The following is a 20,228-nucleotide window of genomic DNA, read 5'->3' as shown; positions in this document are numbered from 1 at the left end:
TGCCAGCCTTTTATCTTTGACAAAATCCATCGCCTCGTCCGGCGATTTGAAGTAATGTTCTTGATCCTCATAGGTGACCCACAAGCGCGCTAGATATAACATTCCAAACTTCACCCACTTCTTGAAGAGGGCCAATTTTACCCTATTGAATCCAGCTCATCTTTCGGCCAGTTCCACACCCAGGTCCTGGTAGATGCGCAACTCACAGTTCTCCCACTTGCAGCTCCTTGTCTGCTTGGCCCACCGCAAAATCTGTTCCTCGTCCAGGAACCAGTGCATTCGCACCACCATCGCCCTCGGCGGTTCATTCACTTGCGTCTTCCTCACAAGCGCTCTATGCGCACTGTCCACTTTCAACGGTCGAGTAAACGTCGCATCCCACATCAACATTTTCAGAATACTTGCCACATATGCCCTTGCGTCCGATCCCTCGTTGCCCCCCGGGAGGCCGACAATTCTCGGGTTCTGTCTTTGGGACCTGTTCTCTGGGTTCTCCACCTTCTCCTGCAGCCTTTTCTGGTGGTCCCTCATCAGCCCCACCTCCCCCTCCAACGTAGTTAAATGGTCCTCGTGCTCTCCCACCTTCTCCATCTTCTGAATTGCCAGTCCGTGGGCTTCCAGCCCCTGTTCCACCCGATCGATCGTTGCCTTAATTGGGTCTAACCCTGCTTCCTTTTGCTTGGCAAAGCTCTCCTGAATGAACTCCACCAGCTGTACCATTGTCCACTGTGCCACCAAAGGATCATGCCCCTCCGCCATGCTTTCCCGTGCTGCAGGTTCTGCACTCGCCTTCTTTGCTCGACTTTTCTTTTATACAACTACTTTCTCCTCACTGTCTCACTCTTCACTGATTTTTTCCAATAAAATCCTGAAAAATTGGGAGAAGAAGGTCCAAAATGTCCGTCACGCATGGGAGCTACCAAATACGCGACCTCTCTCTCCATGGGCGCGATTCTCCGCTCCCCACGCCGGGTGGGAGAATCGCGGGAGGGCCGGGCGAATCACGCCACACCACCCTGGCACCCCCCGCGATTCTCCCCCCCCCCCCCCCCCCAAAATGGCGTGTCGCGTTACACCGCTCGGTGAATCACCGCTCGCCGTTTTTCCCGGTGACCGGCGATTCTCCGGCCTGGATGGGACGAGCGGCCTGACGACCCTGACCGTTTCAGGCCGGCGGCAACCACACCTGGTCGCTGCCAGCGTGAACATCACGCGACAGGTAAGTGTGGGGCCTGTGGGGGGCGGCGAGAGGATCGAGCACCATGGGCGTGCTTGTGAGGTGACTGGCCCGCGATCGGTGCCCACTGATCGTCGGGCCAGGGTCTCTAAGAGACGCACTCTTTCCCCTCCGCCGCCCCACAAGATCAAGCCGCCACGTCTTGCGGGGCAGCGGAGGGGAAGACGGCAACCGCGCATGCGCAGGTTGGAGCCGGCCAACCTGCGCATGCGCGGCTGACGTCACTTAGGCGCCGCCGGCTGCGTCATTCTCGGCGCACCGCTTTGACACAAGCGTCAAGGCCCGGCGCCCGAGATTCGCTCCTAGCCCCGGGGGGGGGGGGGGGGGGGGGGGGGGGGGGGGGGGGGAGAGAATAGGAGGCGAGGAGCGGCCTCCGACGCCGGAGTGAAACACTCCGGGTTTCACTCCGGCGTCGGCCGTTGCGGAGAATCGCGTCCCGTGGCTGCCACCGGAAGTCAGTTATCCTAAGATTCTTAATACAACCAGTGCCGATGAACTTGATTGAGCTGTGTGTCCATTTCTCCGTATCTCGGTTGTCTCAGGGCCTCTGTCCGCGAAGGTGGATCTCGCACACTGTTTCCTTCTGTCCTCTGGTCTGTCAAATCTTCTTCATTGCCTCTCCGCCATGTGAAAACATCACATGGTAAATAACAAAGCACTTGAATCATGGGTGAGGTTTTTTACCACAGGATCACATTACAAAAACTAACTAAAAGCCTTCAAGATTAATTTTTTCAAATTTCATTTTAACTGGCCTATTTGTAAGCAAAACCCAATCGAGATTTTAAAGTTTATTTGATAATACTGTTCTGGTAATAACGTTAACACTCGTGCAGGAACTATAGTTGTCACTATCTTCATGAAAAGCAGCTTCTTCGGCAAAGCCTTTGTCATTGTTTAGAAGTAAATGCTGTCACAAAAATTCCATGATGTGCATTACATGGCTTGAACAATGTAATTATGGAAAACAGACGTAACTCTCTATCCAAACACAATAGTTTGCCAAATATTTTCTTTACGAATATAATGTTCCTCTGAAATAAATGTGTGCAACAATGCTTTTTCTTCTTTTTTATTTGGTTTGTTTTTAAATTATTTTTGTATTTCTTGTATTTTAGATCTGCTGAACTGTTGTCTGGCCTACCTGTGAGACAAGGACAGCCTGTACTTACAAGAATTCCACCACCTCTTCCCCCAAGACCAGCACAACAGACTGGAATTGGCAATCTCAGCACTTACAGATCTACTTATAACAACTTCTCTCCAGCATACACACCATATGGAAGCTCTTTATATGGAAGCTATAGCCCTTATAGTTATGGATATGGAGGCCTTGGCTACAACAGGTTTCGAACTGATGATGTTGCACCCAGTAGATTTGTACGCCAGGCTGAAGAAAGTAGTAGAGGAGCATTTCAGTCCATCGAAAGTATTGTTCATGCATTTGCTTCTGTCAGTATGATGCTTGAGGCTACTTTTTCAGCAGTATACAACAGTTTTAGAGCCGTCTTGGATGTTGCTAATCACTTTTCCAGACTTCGAGTGCATTTTACCAAAGTTCTCTCGGCATTTGCTTTGATCAGGACTTTGAAGTACATGTACAGAAAGTTACTAAGATTACTGGGCCTGCGAAACAACTCTGAGGTTGAGGATTTATGGGCTGATAGTGCTGGTGCTGTGGTTCCAGCTGGGGCTGAAGACAAAATACCTGGGTCAGGCAAATCCTGGCCCATCATTTTGTTCTTCGCAGTTGTTCTTGGAGGTCCGTACCTTATATGGAAATTATTAAGTTCGGCTACTTCTGAAGAATCAGGTGAGAAAATCTTTGATAAATAAAGATATATAAACAGTTGAGGCCTGAGGGCAAACAGTAAATACAATCAATGATCGTTACCAGAACAATAATAATTTTAGTGAGTTATTTTTCCATACCTGTGCTGTAATGCTTTTTAATTGGAATAGATGAACACCAGAGATGTAGAGTAAAACTCTATTGACTCAAACTCTATTGACTCAAAGTTTTATGCAGCTCTAATTTCCATGATATTTCCACTCTTCTAGGATGCATTTTGGTCATTTGGTTGTGAAGTCAGTGAGGGGATGTTGTGCACTGGTTGTGTAAGGCAGCAGGGCACATTTGTGGATTTGATTAAGATATTTGAATTGGATCATAATATTGTAACTAGAGTCAGGATAGATGGCGGCAAGTATTTCTCCTCATTGTCATCCTCAGTAACCTTTGCCATCCTCAGTAACCTTATTGCTAAGTGTGGCAAGTAAGAATAGGTAGGCTTTAAGAATGAACTTGACCTGGGTGAGGACAATCTTCCTGTGTATAAAGGACAATGGGAGGGGTGAGCTAAGCTCATCAAGTGATCTGCCATTGATAGTAATAGATTTCTGGAATTTTTTTAATTGTCAAGGAAGGCTTATCTGGAAGTTTTGTGAAATTAATTGTAGCTTTATTTCCCTCTCTTGAAGTCTCTCTCTTAAGTTAGCACTACCAGAGTTTGAGAAGACAGAACATGACTTTAGTTGACAGAATGAGCAAACCTCGTGTGGCAAACCTTTCTGGGGTTCTTTTTATATGCAGCATCACAATAGGTCTTCCTTTTCAAAATGAAGTTTTTGTTTTGTTGATAAAAGTATACTTACAGCAACTTTGAAACCTGAAACCTTTCCTGCATAGAAGGACAATGGCACACGAGAACTCCACCAGTGCAAGTTCCCTCCAAGTCGCATTAAGTCACTCATTCAAATATGGTCCAAACCAAATCAGAACCAGATATTTTGTTTCACCTTACATTAAAGATGTGCTTGTCAACAGTTACAGCTCCAACGTAGTTACAGCAGTCTGATTTGTCAAGTTATACCAATGGTGAGATGGTCATGTAACCTGTGTGCTGCATTTGCCCAATGTGAAGAGACCACAGGCGACAAATGCACACACTACCCTCCTTTCTAAGGACTGCAATCCTCAAAGCCGAGTCAATTTATTACAGTCTTTCACACTCACTTATTTTGTATACTTATAAAAAAGAAATAATGAAAAGCTATACATTAAATTGCATCATGGCGCAGAAAGCCAAACGCACTGTACCCTCTGCATTAATTGTTATAATTACCTAATTTCCAATCCCAAACACACATTTTCACCTGTGACCTTCAAAACATTTGCTGCTTCATATTTTTCCATCTTCCTGTCCATAGCTTACTGGCAAAAGTTTAAACGCGTGATTCTGATCAAAACTCTTGAGGAGATTTGTCAGCTATTGTACACCAACACAATTAGAATAATCAGTGAGTTATATAACGTCAGTGAGAGAATAAGTAGAGGTTAATTGTAATATACGATTGTAACTCCGTATAGATTATTGTAAATTATTATTACCCACTTGAGGTATTCGGTTTTGCTCAATGTCTCACTTTCTGAAAACAATATCCTATTACTGTATATTAGTTGTGCCTCTAGTAGAATTCTCACTTCTGAGTCAGGAAGTCCTGGGTTAAAGCCCCACCACAGAGACTTGAACACAATTCAGGCCGATGCTCCAGTGAACTACTGTTAATAGCTTGTTGATTATGTGGTTAAAGATATACCGGTGATGGATATTGTTTGAGGAATGGTATCACATATAGCGAGCGAGTCACTCTCAGGAGCTGCAGCCCCACAATTTGAGCCATCTCACAACAATTCCCCCTGCCTTTTCGTTTGGCGCGCAAGGCTTTCCTGTATGTGCTGCTCCTGTACGTCCTTCACATCCTTGCACTTTTCAACCATCCACACGTACCGTGCCATTCCATCCTACGGTCCAGCGGTGGCAAGGGTCCCCAGTGGAAAGCTCTCTTATGTGCGAGCCATCCCTTTTTTCCATTGGGGATCTGGCATTGAGGGTGTTGACATGCAGCAGTCCTGTGCAACGATAAGTTAAGATGGTTCACAGGCTGCCAAGCCGCCTGTATTTTCAGCAGCCTTGAGGAGTCTGAGTTCCATGCTTACATAGAGTACACAAGATTGCAGCTCCTTTTGGTGTTTTGAAGGGGCTGCTTCCCAGGTTCTGCCCGCACTTCTGCTCCACGTTCCTGATCTTTGGTCACCCAGTGTGGAGGGGGACGGGCAGGGCGGAGGACCTCCTTGTAAATCTGCTCCTGGAACTGGCAACGGTGTCCATTAACAAGACCAGGTAGCAGACAGTCGGGGTCATCCGGCCCGACTGTGCCCCTGTTCCTCAGCCATGTTTGCAGTCCGGGTGTCCCGGCAGAGGGAGCATGTGGTATCCATTGGTACAGAGGCCTTCCACAACTGGTGGGAACCAGGGGAATGGAGTAATTCCTCAACCTCCAAAATCACATTCCAATTTTATTTGATAAGGTTCCATTAAATTTTTTCCTTAGTTACAGTGCAGCTAATGGCTGCCTCAATTGGCTTTTTTAAATTGGCTATTTGGTTAACTAGGTAAATTCATACTCGAGAGTCAGCTGGGGAATGGAGGGTCAAGGAAAATAATTATGTCTTGTTTTGCACTTCACCATCTCGCTTGGATCTATTTAACATGGTAACAGAGAATAGCTGCCTCAAGGTGAAAATTGGAAACAAGATTTTTTTTTGACAGAAGACATAATTTTTATTTTTAAAGAATGTATTTTTATTCAGACAAAATTTTTCATTATATACAAACAACAACAATTCGACAGCTGCCCAATGCCTCCAAACGCCCCCCCCCCCCCCCCCCCCCCCCACTCACCCTCTATGAGAGAACAAAAAACAAACCTTAAACAAAATACAGAGACAAACCCCCTCCCCCCGAGAAGAACCCACTCGTACGAGCCCTGGTCAGGTGCACCACCTTGAACTGGACCACGCTTAACCTAGCACATGAGGAGATGAAGTTGACCTTGTGAAGAATCTCGTTCCACACACACACACACACACACACAAGAAACAAACAGGGGTGGAAAGGAGTAAAAATCATAAGCAAAAAAGGAAAAAGATTGTTTGTTTCAGATGATGGTTTTTAGCACACTTTCCTTCAAAGCAAGCTTGCAAGTTAAAGTCTCCGTCCACAGTCTGTAATGGTCTTCTCTGTGAATTCATTGGTCCAAGTTCTCTGCAACTTCAGAAGCACAGCACTCACAGCCCTTCTGCAGACAGAGTAGCAAATTGTAGTCTTTGTTTGTAGCCTGTACTGGTTTTCCTGTAGATAGGTTCATTAGATACTCTGCAGGTTCAGAAATACAGCACTCCCCGGCTTTCTGAAGATAAACTTGTTGGGGGTGGTGGAAAGAGAGAGCAATCTTGACTCTAAGCTGGCAGGAATCAAACTGAAACTCCTTGGGACTCTGAAAATCATTCCACTGGGATAGGATCCATTCACTACCTGTTGCCAGGCAGAGTCTTGCTTTTTGAGCCCATTCATTGGCCACCGGCCTGTCAATCGAAGAGAGTCCCAGCCTGTCTCTTTCTCTGGTGCCGACAAATCTGGAGCCTCCCGTTCACACCAGGAAGAATTAGTATTCTCTTCTGTAACTTCAAAATTCTGTTGCTTGACTTAACGATACATGCCCATTAATCATCCATGGATCAAAAATAATAGTGGCAAAATAAACAAACGGGTAAATAGGGGAATAAACAGGAAGGACCCTCGCAGGACACAACTAGTAATGTAGATGAGAAGGGTTTCCAGTAGATGTAGTAGATTTCCAAAAGGTACAACACAAAATATTAATATGCAAGATGAGGAGTTGGGGAATAATGTACTAGTATAAATGGAAGATTAATGGGCAGGTAGCAAAGTATGGATAAACATGGCATTTTCAAGTTGCCAGGCTGTAATAGGCTGCTGCAATATCAGTGCTGAGGTCTCTGCTATTTACATTCTATATTAATCACTTGGACAAAGAGACTTAAGAGTAATGCATCTAAGTTTGCTGATGATACAAAGGGAATATAAGCTATGAGGAGGACACAAAGAGGCTGCTAAGAGATGTAGATGAGTTGAATGGGCAACATGGTGGCAGATGGACTATAATGTAGGAAAATGTGAGATTATTCACTTTGGTAGTAAGAATAAAAAAACAGAATTTTTTTTTAAAAGGGGTGAAGCCTCTAAATGTTGATCTTCAGAGGAAGTGTTCTTCTGAAAGGGACACAAAGTTAGAATGCAGGGACAAGCAATTAGGCAGGTAAATGGCATGTGTGTCCTTCATTGCATGTGGATAAGAGCGCAAGAATAAGAAAATCTTGCTACAATGCTACAGGGCTTTGGTGACACCACATTTGGATGTAATCTTGTTCTCCATATCTAAGAAAGGCAATACTTGCATTGGAGGCAATTCAAGAAAGGTTCACTAGATTGGTTCCTGGAATGAAAAGATTGCCCTATGATAAGAGACTGAGTGAAAATGACCCTTATTCTCTCAGGCGTTTAGAAGAATGAGAAGTGATTTCATTGCAACATACAAGATTCTGAAGGGGCTAGAGAGGGCAGACATTGAGAGATTGTTTCCTCTGACTGAGGAATCTAATCAACAACACGGAGGCACAATCTCAAATCATTTAGGGCTGAAATGAAGAGAAATTTCTTCACTCGGAAAGTTGTGAATCTTTGGAATTCTCTATCCCAGAGGGCTGTAAATGTTCCATTGTTGAGCATATTTAAGTCTGGAGATAAAAAGAGTTTTGATCTCTGGAATTTGAGGGATATAGGAAGCCGACAGGAAAGTGAAGTTGAGGGTGCAGATCAGCTATGATCATATTTTTTTTTTTTTATAAATGTTTTTTTATTGAGTTTTCATATTTTATATATGACAAATTATTGTCATATATTAGAGAGAGAGAGAAAAAAAAGGAAAACACAAAAATTTTACATGATTATTTACAGGTAAGCATCTTCATAACAATAATTGTGGCCGCCCCCTTTAGCCAGCATACATATTTTACATTCCCCAATATGGCCGAGGCACATGTTTATAGGCATTTATTTATAGTTTGGTTTTGGGCCTTGGCTTGCCATCAAACCCCCATACCGAGCCCGTAGCCCCCCCCCCGGCTACCTTCCCCCGATTCCCGCCCATTTTCCCCTGGTTCTTGGCCACCCGACTATTCTTCCTCATGTACGTTGGCCACAAACAGGTCCCGGAACAGTTGCATGAATGGCTCCCACGTTCTGTGGAAGCCGTCGTCCGACCCTCGGATGGCGAATTTGATTTTCTCCATTTGGAGAGATTCCGAGAGGTCGGACAGCCAGTCTGCAGCTCTGGGTGGTGCTGCTGACCGCCAGCCAAACAGGATTCTACGGTGGGCAATCAGGGAGGCAAAGGCAAGGGCGTCCGCCCTCCTCCCCAGGAATAGATCTGGCTGGTCTGAAACCCCGAAGACCGCCACTATCGGGCATGGCTCCACCCTCACCCCCACCACTTTGGACATAGCCTCGAAGAAGGCTGTCCAGTACTCCACAAGTCTGGGGCAAGACCAGAACATGTGGGCGTGGTTGGCCGGAGCTATGATCATATTGAATGTTGGTGCAGATTCAAGGTGCTGTGTTGTCTACTCCTCCTACTTCTTATATCTTACAGCCCAATAAAAGAGGTACTTTTACTGTCTTAAAATGTGATCGTTGCTGTCCAGTTATGTGTTAATTCACTGTATTTTCTAAATGTTTAAGCTACTACAACAGTGATAATGACATACTGAATTACCGAATAATTTATTTTTTGTTTTTGAGTTTCAATTTGTTTTCGTGGATGGTTATTGTACATGTTAATTTGTTTATGTTAATGTACATTTCCTCTATTTTCAAATAAGAATCAATGAGTTGGGCAAATGGAGAAGATGATCATGTTGTAGCGAGGGCAGAATACGATTTCACTGCTGGTTCAGATGAAGAGCTCACATTTCGTTCCAGTGACCTGCTGAACCTGGCTCCCAAAGGTGAGTTCTTCAACTCAGACAGGTTCGGGAATGAACCTGCATAAGATGAAGATGCTAACTGGTTGGCAAGGTGACTCCGGTCAAAGCGTTGCGATGGAAAATGCATCAAGGAACTACTGTTCCCCATACTTTTGTTTATTTTTTTTCAGAAGAGACAATGCTGGACATGCTCCTTGCCTGCAGAGGACAGGTCCCTGTGTTTGAATATATATAACTTCTAGCAAGCATAAGTGAACCACATTACAAGCCAACCGATAGTCTAAATTTTGGTCATGATGTCGAGATGCTGCCGTTGGACTGGGGTGAGCACAGTAAGAAGTCTTACAACACCAGGTTAAAGACCAACAGATTTGTTTCGAATCACTAGCTTTCGGAGCACAGTTCCTTCCATTCACTTGAGGAAGGAGCTGTGCTCCGGAAGCTAGTGATTCAAAACAAACCTGTTGGACTTTTACCTGGTGTTTTAAGACTTCTTACTAAATTTTGGTGTTAACCTAAGTTTTAACACACTTGGGGATTATTCAGCAAGTGCTGTCCAATTGCAGAATCACATCTAACGTTAGTCATTTGCAAGCATGGACAGGTTGAGTATGATCAGCACTCTGCAATTGTATGACAAACTAATTTTAGAATTTGTTCCTATTTTCTTTCCTCTGAAAGCAGTCGGTCATATTGGTTCCATTGGTAACTGAATTGATGTGTCACCCTTGACCATTCTTCAGTGAGCGATGGTGGAATGGTTATCCATGTCGAGCATTACAATTTTATTTCAGTCACCACCCCAACAAGTCTGTTCATACCACATGTCTATTTTAATTCAGAAGTAACATTTTTTCTCAATTTTAGCAACATATTTTTCCACTGAGATGGAATAGTTCATAGATTGGTAATGTCCATCTGAACCATGGACTGCATTTGTACAATTTAAAATTTACCTTAGAAGTCAGATAATCAAGAAATACCATGATGGATATGAAAATAGAAAAATATGATAGAATTTGAGACTGGATGTGCAAAAGTGGGCAATAAGTGTATAAAGTGGGCAATATGTAGGGAAGAAAATGAAGGAAAACTGGAATGAAACATTTGGCCAGGAGACATCAAACTTCAAGATGAAACGAACAATTAAAGTCAGACAAATAAAATAAATTAAATTGGAAAAGCAGCACGGTGGACAAATGTCTGTCTGAGCTGGTGAGCAATATTTGAAGAACTTAAATGTTAATAGGAAGGGGTAGATAGCAAGGGGCTGGTTTAGCACAGGGCTAAATCGCTGGCTTTGAAAGCAGACCAAGGCAGGCCAGCAGCACGGTTCAATTCCCATACCAGCCTCCCCGAACAGGCTCTGGAATGTGGCAACTAGGGGCTTTTCACAGTAACTTCATTTTGAAGCCTACATGTGACAAGCGATTTTCATTTCATTTCATGCATAAATAGTTCTGAAGTAGCATTACACTAGTAGTCATCTGTACTTTATATTACAAAACAAATGAAGATATCTCCAGGTTTAAGCATGCTGCATAGCAATCTTCATTGGTTTCTACTTAAATTGTTAAAACCTAGTCTACAGTTGAATGTGAGTTGAGTTATATTCAAACATACAAATTAGGAGTAGGCCATTATGCCGCTTGAGCCTGCTCCACCATTCCTAAGATCATGGTTTATCTGATTGTGGCTACAAATCCACATTCCCTACGCCTGGTAACTTTTTAAAAAAATGTTTTTATTAGAGTTTTTCTAATAAAATTTCTAATAAACAAATTTATACAGGACAAATACAATTTACAAAAAACAAACCTTAAAAATAACCCCCAAAACACAAGCCCACCCCAATAACTGACGGTGATCAGTTCCCACTACAGGAAATTCTAAGCCCTCCAAAAACTCTGCCATGTCTGACCCCTGCCTCTGTGGCTCTGACCTATAAAGCTTCTTATAAATGTTTCAAACACTCTGTTAACTTACTCCAGGGTGGACACCAGTCTGCCACTCTAGTTCCTAACCTGAATAATCTCCTAAGAGGCTAGCCTGCTGCCTCAGCTGATGAGCTAAAAGGCAGCTGGCTTTCTTCCCCCCTATTTGTAAATAACCCTCCTTCAGAGCTGCATCTGGTCTTACCTGCAGATACCTGGTCAAACTGCGTCTGCAGTTTCTTCCTGCTTGCCAGGTGCTCTGAGGTTGGGTTCTTTGAGCATCTACGATGTACCTCCATAATATCGTCCACCAGCTTCTGATGCTCCTCTCCAGACTCCCTATCCAAATATGCTTTATGTGAAATGATCTCCCCTCCAATAATCACCTTCAGGGCTTCCACAAAATGGAGGGAGAGATCGACCCATTCCCGTTAAATCCCATGATCTCTAGATTTTCACAATAACTTCATTGCAGTATTAATGTAAGCCTACTTGTGAAAATTAGAAAGATTATTATTATTATGTACGCCCACAAAACCCCATGTCTGCTAATAACCACGTCCAGCCTCCATACTGGGCGCTGGTTTGGGCCCGCCTCCAATAAAAAGTCCATTAAATGTGGAGTGTGGTCTGAAATGACTATAGCCGAGTACTCTTTTTCCCTCACCCCAGAAAGAAGGGACCTTCCCACCATGAAAAGTCAATCCTTGAATATATCTTGTGCACTGGCAAAAAGAACAAAAATTCTTTACCCACAAGGTGCATGAACTGCCAAGGATCCACCCCTCCTGTCCCTTCCATAAATAGCAACAGCTTCTTCGCCATCCCTGAATGACTCAGCGACTTTGGTTTAGAACGGTCAAGCCTCAGGTCCAACGCATGATTTAAATCTCCTCCCAAAATCAGCTGGTGCATGTCCAAATCCAGTATGGAGGCCAACAGCTTCCTTGTATATCCTACATCATCCCAATTTGAGGCATATACATTTACCAGTATCACTAATTCACCTGCTAGTGACCCAATGATTCTTGCATACCTACCAGTCTGATTTTCCACCACCTTGTCCGCCAGAAAGCGGACTCTCTTGTTAATTAAAATCGTTACCCCCCAGTCCTACTGTTGAAGCCCAAAGAAATACTTGGTTCACCCCCTTCCGGAGCCTGGTCTGGTCCCTCACCTGGAAGTGAGTCTCCTGTAAAATCACTACATCAATCCTTAAATTCTTCAGTTGAGAGAAAACTCTTATCTTTTCACAGGATCTCCGAATTCCCTAATGTTCCAAGTGACGAGCCTAATCGGGGGCCTCTCAACCCCGAGTCAGCCATTCCCACCGTGAAGGAATATCCAATTCTTACGCCAAATACCTTGCCCAAAGTCCATCTAAGATGGCCACAAAGAAAAACCCCTAAGACAAAGAAAAGCCCCCTAATCACTGTCAGGCCTTAATCCCTCCTCTCTCCCCCCCCCCCCCCCCCCCCCCCCCCCCCCTCCATAAAGCTGCAAATTGCTTATCCGAAAACAATACTCCCTCCTCTCTAACCCCCCCATCCCCCAACCAAGCAAACAAGCTAGGCTCATTGAACCTTGTCTAAACAGGTCCAAAAGGCAGCAGTCCTTTCAACGTATTTTTGTTGACAAATTCCTTAGATGGGCTGGTTATGATGACCCAAATCCCCCGGAACTGCGCTAAATAGACCAAAAAAACAAAGACCCTGATGGGAGATATCTTATGTGCGACCTTCTACATGCCACCATCGGAAGACCCCCACCCCTGGTAACTTTTAACTCCCTTGTGAGTCAAAAATCGGTCTACCTTTTGAACCTTATCTCTGAATCTTAAAAATATTTAAGATTCCAGGGCGACACGGTAGGGTTGTGATTAGCACTGCTGCCTCAGGGCGCTGAGGACCCGGGTTCGATCCCAGGCTCAGGTTACTGTCCGTTTGGACTTTGCACATTCTCCCGTGACTGCGTGGGTCTCATCTCCACAACCCAAAGATGTGCAGGGTGGGTGGATTGGCCATGCTAAATTGCCCCTTAATTGAATTTTTAAAAAAAATATTCAATATTCCGACTCCACTCTCCAGAAAAGAGGATGCTAAAGACTCATGACCCTCCGAGAGAAAATTCTCCTCATCTCTGCCTTAAATGAGAGACCCCTTTTTAAACTGTGTCCCCCTAGTTCTGGACCCTTCCACAAGTGGAAGCAACCTTTCAGCATTGACTCTGTCATGTCCCCTCAGGATCTTTATGCGTTTCATTAAGATCACCTCTCATTCTTCTGAATTCCTGTGGATAGAGATCCAGTTTGTCCAACTTTCCTCAGAAAATAATTCCCCATCCCACGTATCAGTCGCGTGAACCTTCCCTAAACTGCTTTTTTTTTAATAAACAATTTTATTGAGGTAGTTTTTGGCTTTATAAACAGTTGCAGACATCATCAGAAAGAAAGCAAAAAAAAGGCAAAATGTGCAAACATCCATGTACTTTCAATACTTCAATCATAACATATTGCACAAGCCCGCTTCTCTCCCACCGGTACTACCCGCCATATTTTCCCTCCTACTCTACTCTACCCCCCACCCCCTGCTGACGCTCACTCTCCCGCAAAGAAGTCAATAAATGGTTGCCACCTCCGGGCGAACCCCTGCACAGGTCCCCTCAAGGCGAACTTAATTTTCTCCATACACAGGAAACTCGACATGTCCGCAAGCCACAACTCCGTCTTCGGGGGCTTTGAGTCCCTCCACGCCAATAATATTCGTCGCCGGGCTATCAGGGAAGCAAAGGCCAACACATCGGCCTCTTTCTCCCCCTGGACCCCCGGGTCCTCCGAAACCCCAAAAATTGCCACCCCTGGACTCATCACCACCCTTGTTTTTAGTACCCGGGACATGACCCCCGCAAATCCCTCCCAGTACCCCCTCAGCTTAGGGCATGCCCAAAACATGTGCACGTGGTTCGCTGGTCCTCCCGCGCACCTAGCGCATTTGTCCTCTATCCCGAAGAATTTGCTCATCCGAGCCACCGTCATATGGGCCCGGTGAACGACCTTAAATTGAATCAGCTCGAGCCTAGCACATGTCGCGGTCGAATTTACCCTACTCAGGGCCTCTGCCCACAGCCCATCCTCCATTTCCCTGCCTAGCTCCTCCTCTCATTTAAGTTTCAGTTCCTCTGTCTGGGACCCTTCCTCCCTCATGAGCACCTTATATATACCCGAGACTCTACCCTCCCCTTCTTCCCTCCTAGAGACTATTCTGTCGAGGATCCCCATTGGCGGGCGGCGTGGGAAAGATGGGACCTGTCTACGAACAAAGTCCCGCAACTGTAGGTATCTAAAATAATTTCCCCTTACCAACCCAAATTTCTCCTCCAAGCTCCTCAGACTCGCAAAGCTCCCTTCCAGGAACATATCACCCACCCTTCCCGCCCCCGCCCGCCACCATACTCTGAACCCCCCCCATCCATACTCCCGGGGGCAAACCAATGGTTGTCGCAGATTGGCGCCCAGACAGACGCACCCATCTCCCCACATGCCTCCTCCACTGGCCCCATATCCGCAGGGTCGCCACCACTACCGGGCTGGTGGTGTACTTGGCCGGCGGCAGCGGTAGAGGAGCCATGACCAGGGCTGCCAAGCTGGAGCCCCTGCATGAAGCCGCCTCCATCCGCTCCCAAATAGACCCCGTACCCACCATCCACTTCCTTATCATAGCGATGTTGGCCGCCCAGTAATAATTGATCAGACTCGGCAAAGCCAGCCCTCCCTCGCTGCGGTTCCTCTCCAACATCGCCTTCTTCACCCGCGGGGATTTTCCCACCCAGACAAAGCTCATGATCAGCCCGTTAACTCTTTTGAAGAAGGACTGTGGGATAAAGATCGGGAGGCACTGAAAAATAAACAAAAATCGAGGGAGGATTGTCATCTTTACAGTCTGCACCCTCTCTGCCAGCGACAGCGGGAGTGCATCCCATCTCCGAAACTCTCCCTTCATTTGCTCCACCACCCTGGCCAAATTTAACATATGCAGCCTTCTCCAGTCTCGTGCCACCTGGATTCCCAAATACCGGAAATTTTCCTCAACCAGCCTAAACGGTAGCCCTCTCAATCTGTTCTCCTGGCCCCTTGCCTGGACCACAAACATTTCACTCTTGACCGTATTTAATTTGTATCCTGAGAACTGGCCGAACTTCCTCAGCATTCCCAGTATAGTTCCCATCCCGGCCACTGGGTCCGACACAGACAGGAGCAGGTCGTCTGCATAAAGAGAAACCCTATGTTCAACCCCGCCCCTCACCATCCCCTTCCAACCCTCTGCGGCTCTCAGCGCAATCGCCAGCGGCTCTATGACCAGCGCAAACAGCAGCGGGGAGAGCGGGCAGCCCTGTCTGGTCCCTCGGTACAACCTAAAATACTCCAACACTTCTCTGTTGGTCCTGACGCTGGCCCTCGGGGCCTGATATAATAATTTGTCCAGTCCACCAATCCCTCCCCGAACCCAAACCGTCCGAGCACCTCCCATAGATAGTCCCACTCCACCCGGTCAAAGGCCTTCTCGGCTTCCATTGCCACCACTACCTCCACCTCCCTACTCCCTGGGGGCATCATTATCACATTAAGTAATCTCAGGTTGGCCGCCAGCTGCCTACCTTTCACAAACCCCGTTTGATCCTCCCCAATCACCTCCGGTACACAGTCCTCCATTCTACCCGCCAGTACCTTTGCCAGGAGCTTGGCGTCTACATTAATCAGGGAGATTGGCCTGTAGGACCCGCACACCTCCGGGTCTTTACCCCGCTTCAATATCAGTGATATGGTGGCTTGTGACATTGTCGGCGGCAGGGTCCCTCTGTCCCTTGCCTCATTAAAAACACTTGCCAAGACCGGGCCCACCAGCTCAGAGAACTTCCTATAAAACTCTACTGGGTATCCATCCGGCCCCGGGAACTTCCCCGACTGCATGGCCTTAAGGCCCCCCAATACCTCCTCTACTCTAATCGGGGCCCCCAGCTCTTCCACTCGCCCCCCACCTACTGTTGGGAATGTTAACCCGTCCAGAAACCTTTTCATCCCCTCCGGTTCTTCCGGCGGCTCCGAAGTATACAGCTTACAATAGAAGTCCCGGAATACCTTATTCAATTCTGCCGGGTCCTCCACTTTGCCCCCCCCCCCCCTCTTACTCTACCTATTTCCCTGGCCGCCTCCCTCCTCCTGAGTTGCTGCGCTAACAGTCTGCTCGCCTTTTCCCCATGCTCGTACACCACTCCCCTCGCCTTCCTAAGCTGTTCCACAGCCCTGCTTGTGGATAGAGCCCCCAGTTCCGCCTGTAGTCTCTGCCTCTCCATGAGTAAAACCTCCCCCGGGGACTCCGCGTGCTCTTCATCTATCCAACCCATTTCCCTGACCAATCTATCCATCTCTGCCCGGTCTGCCTTGGCTCTGTTGGCCCCAATTGAAATCAGCTCCCCCCCGCACTACTGCCTTTAGCGCCTCCCACAGGGTCGCCGCTGAGACCTCCCCCGTGTCATTCACCTGCAGGTAATTTTGCATACACCTCCGAAGCCTCTCACAGATCCCCTCCTCCGACAGCAGTCCCACATCTAGCCTCCATTGCGGGCGTTGATAGCTCGCTCCCCCGAACTGCAGGTCCACCCAATGCGGGGCATGGTCTGAAATGGTAATTGCTGAGTATTCCGTGTTCTTTACCTCCCCCATACAGTCCCTGCTTAGTACAAAGAAATCTATCCTGGAATATACTTTATGGACGTGCGAGTAAAACGAGTAGCCCCTTCCTGTTGGCTGTCTATCTCTCCAGGGGTCCACTGCCCCCATTTGCTCCATAAACCCTTTCAGCTCCCTTGCCATTGCTGAGAGTCTACCCGTTCTGGGACACGACCGATCCAAAGTCGGGTCAAGGACCATGTTAAAGTCCCCTCCCATTATTAGCCTGTGAGAATCCAGGTCTGGGATCTTCCCCAGCACTCTTTTAATGAAGTCCACGTCATCCCAGTTTGGGGCATATATATTCACCAGCACCACTCTTCTCCCCTCCAGTCTGCCCTGTACCATCAGGTATCTGCCCCCCCTGTCTGCGGATATGCCCTCTGCCTCAAATTGCACGCGCTTGTTGATCATGATTGCCACCCCTCTGGACTTCGAGTCCAAGTCCGAGTGGAAGACCTGGCTAATCCAGCCCTTCCTTAGCCTGGTCTGGTCCGACACTTTCAGATGTGTCTCCTGCAACATAATTACGTCCGCCCTCAGGGCCCGCAAGTGCGCGAACACCCTCACCCTCTTAACCGGCCCATTCAGTCCCTTGACGTTCCAGGTGATCAGCCTGGTCGGGGGGCACATCCCCCCACACCCCCCCCCCCCCCCCCCCCCCCCCCACCACCACACCCCCGCCGGTCAGCCATAGCCTTTCTCGGGCCGGCCCCTGGAACCGTGCGTCGCGCCATTCCTGGCCCGCCCTCTGGCTGCCTCCACCCTCGACCTCCTTTCCCGTGCCTTTTTCAAGTCCCTCCCCCGTCAGCAGAACACCCCCCCCCCCCCCCCCCCCCCAACCCCATCCCCTGATACCCCCACCCCTGCCATCTACTGGCTTTCTCTAAACTGCTTTTAACACATTTATATCCTTACTTAAATAAGGAGACCAATTTATCACATTTGCCCCTTCTGCCTAAATGCAAAATCTTTCATGTTAATTGAAGTTTGAATAGGCTTTTCAACACTTAGAAAATAATTAATCAAACTCTTGGTTAATGTAAGACCCAGTCCCAAATGCTACTGATGTAAAACATACTTACTTATTTTCCTTCTTTTTTCAGAACAACAACCCAAAGTACGTGGGTGGGTGCTGGCCAGTTTGGATGGGCAAACAAGAGGATTAGTGCCTGCTAATTATATCAGAATTTTAGGTAAAAGGCGGGGCAGAAGGCAAGCGGACCTGGAACGCATGGCAGACAAACAGCCACATGTCGGTTCAGCAACTGCAAATGGAACTAATAGCATGGAGACACTGGAAGAACAAGAAGCAGCCTTTGATTCGGTTTTTATTGAAACACCAGAACAAAATAAGGGTTCTATCGCTACAGAATCCGCAAATACTGGGAAAGATGTTGTAAATGACTGACAACATTAGCTTTGGTAACAGGAAGTAACCTTTCTCTTTGTAAAGCTGGTGTACTAAATTATATTAATAGCTTTTAAGATTCTGTTGTACTGAATTGTAATCCTTTCATCCTCAACCCAGCAAAGCATACTTTGTAAAATGAATCAGTTATATAAGATGTTTAATTTATTTGCCACCTACTAGTGAGTACCCCTTTCCTTTGTCCAAGTAGACCAGGTGATTTGTATCTTTGGCAAATATAGAACAGATAATTATCCATTGTCAAAATCTCTGGACCTTTCCTGAGATTTCAACAACTTTTGCTGATTGGCCCATAAGTCAAAAACTTAGTCTGTGATTTGGTTTGTGAATAAGTTGTCCTTGTTAAGAGTCTTGAATTTTGTTGAACAAAATTGGCTGCAATTGTTTATCTTGATGTAACTTGAAAGCATAATGGGAACCTTTATCCATGTCTAAAACTTTTATACTCGGGTTTTTTTGTATCTGTGGAACTGATGGAATTCTGGTAAGTTTGGTAGTAGACCGGTAGCTCATGATACACGACTGCTTGGTGAAATTAACTAGATCATTATAATAAATGTGTATAAACTCAAAAATGTATTGGTCATAGCAAACGTTTGAACGAAACTTATGATTACTTTTGAACTGTTCACATTATCCACAAGTAATAATTTCACAAGTGAAGTTAATATATATCTGACATGACATTTTATTAATTGGATAACCATGAAACAGGCTGTTGGTTTATTGAAACATTATTTGAATCGAAATTGCAACAAGGAGAAATAGTCAAACTGCAGCAACCACAGCTGAATAAAACTGTAGGAACTTACTTGTGATGAAGGGTGAATGTGACGTCCAACTCGTGACAGTATGAACGTTACGCGATGAAGGTAATAAATGTTGAAACATAACTGTAAAGTAAGAATGTAGGAGGTCCACTGAAAATTATTGTATAAATATAAACTGGTCTTTTCATTTGGTTACATAAATTTCTTAACCAATTTTCTTAAACAATATCAGTCAATAAAATATACAGAGATTGGTAAGTTTCCATAAAGAGTGCTCTGTACGTTGTGAAAATAAGCCCATTTTTGTTATTTTAATATAAGGCTTCCCCTCTCTCAAATTGTTCCATACTCTGTGCCCCATCCATTTTCAAGGAGGTGAAAGAATGGATCATTACCCTTGAGATGTGCAACAAATGGTGTTAAGTCTCTTTAAATTATAGTATTTTGTACAACTGTACAATAATGTATTTTTAATCTATGCAAAATATAATTGCAGGTAAAAATGTATAAATTGCTTCTATGGATTTAAATTTTTTCTAATTTATGATCCCTGTAAATTTGAATAAGTACACCTGTACCTAGCGTGGTATTGAGCCTGTGGATCAAGAGAGTCCTAGTTTAAATCCTTGAATTAAGCTGGTAGTAACCAATGTGGTAGAATTGGCCCCAAGCCCCTTTGAGACCAGAGAGGTGAATGATCAGCCACGGTTTTGGGATTTTTAATATGAACCTAGAATTTGTTCTAATGGCTGTTAAGACATTGTAACTTAAGTTCAAAGCTAGTTTAGCCTAGCTCCAAAGAGCATAAATCCAAAAACGGATTGATTAAAGATGTTAACATTTACTGTCTTAATAGCATGGATCATTTCTGTAGTACCTAATGTCATCCCTCAAAAATTAAGGGCATGAATCCAAAAACTAAATTTGAACAAAGAACGACGAAACGTACAGCACAGTAACAGGCCCTTCAGCCCTCCCAAGTCTGCGCCGACCATGCTGCCCATCTAAACTAAAATCTTCTGCACTTCCGGGGTCCATATCCCTCTATTCCCATCCTATTCATGTATTTGTCACTATCGTCCCTGTTTCCACCACCTCCTCCAGTAGCAAGTTCCAGGCACCCACTACCCTCTGTGTAAAAAAAAAAAACTTGCCTCGTACATCTCCCCTTGCACCTTAAACCTATGCCCCCTAGTAATTGACCCCTCTACCCTGGGAAAA

The 20,228-nt window shown here is 45.7% G+C and overlaps 1 protein-coding gene across 1 annotated transcript in view; it reads left to right on the top strand.

Moving 5' to 3' along the window:
* pex13 (peroxisomal biogenesis factor 13) overlaps positions 1-19,522 on the top strand; it is a 35,032-nt gene extending 15,510 nt beyond the window's left edge. Inside the window, exons 2-4 of the mRNA XM_038809076.1 lie at positions 2,356-3,050; positions 9,042-9,167; positions 17,912-19,522. Of these exons, the coding sequence (XP_038665004.1) occupies positions 2,356-3,050; positions 9,042-9,167; positions 17,912-18,216 (1,126 nt within the window). The 3' untranslated portion in view covers positions 18,217-19,522. The remainder of the gene's footprint in view (positions 1-2,355; positions 3,051-9,041; positions 9,168-17,911) is intronic.
* The last annotated feature ends 706 nt before the right edge of the window (positions 19,523-20,228 follow it).

This window comes from Scyliorhinus canicula, chromosome 1, assembly GCF_902713615.1.
Source record: "Scyliorhinus canicula chromosome 1, sScyCan1.1, whole genome shotgun sequence".
Classification (NCBI taxonomy): domain Eukaryota; kingdom Metazoa; phylum Chordata; class Chondrichthyes; order Carcharhiniformes; family Scyliorhinidae; genus Scyliorhinus; species Scyliorhinus canicula.
Note: the sequence above shows the minus strand (reverse complement) of the source record. Positions and strands in the feature narration are given on the sequence as shown.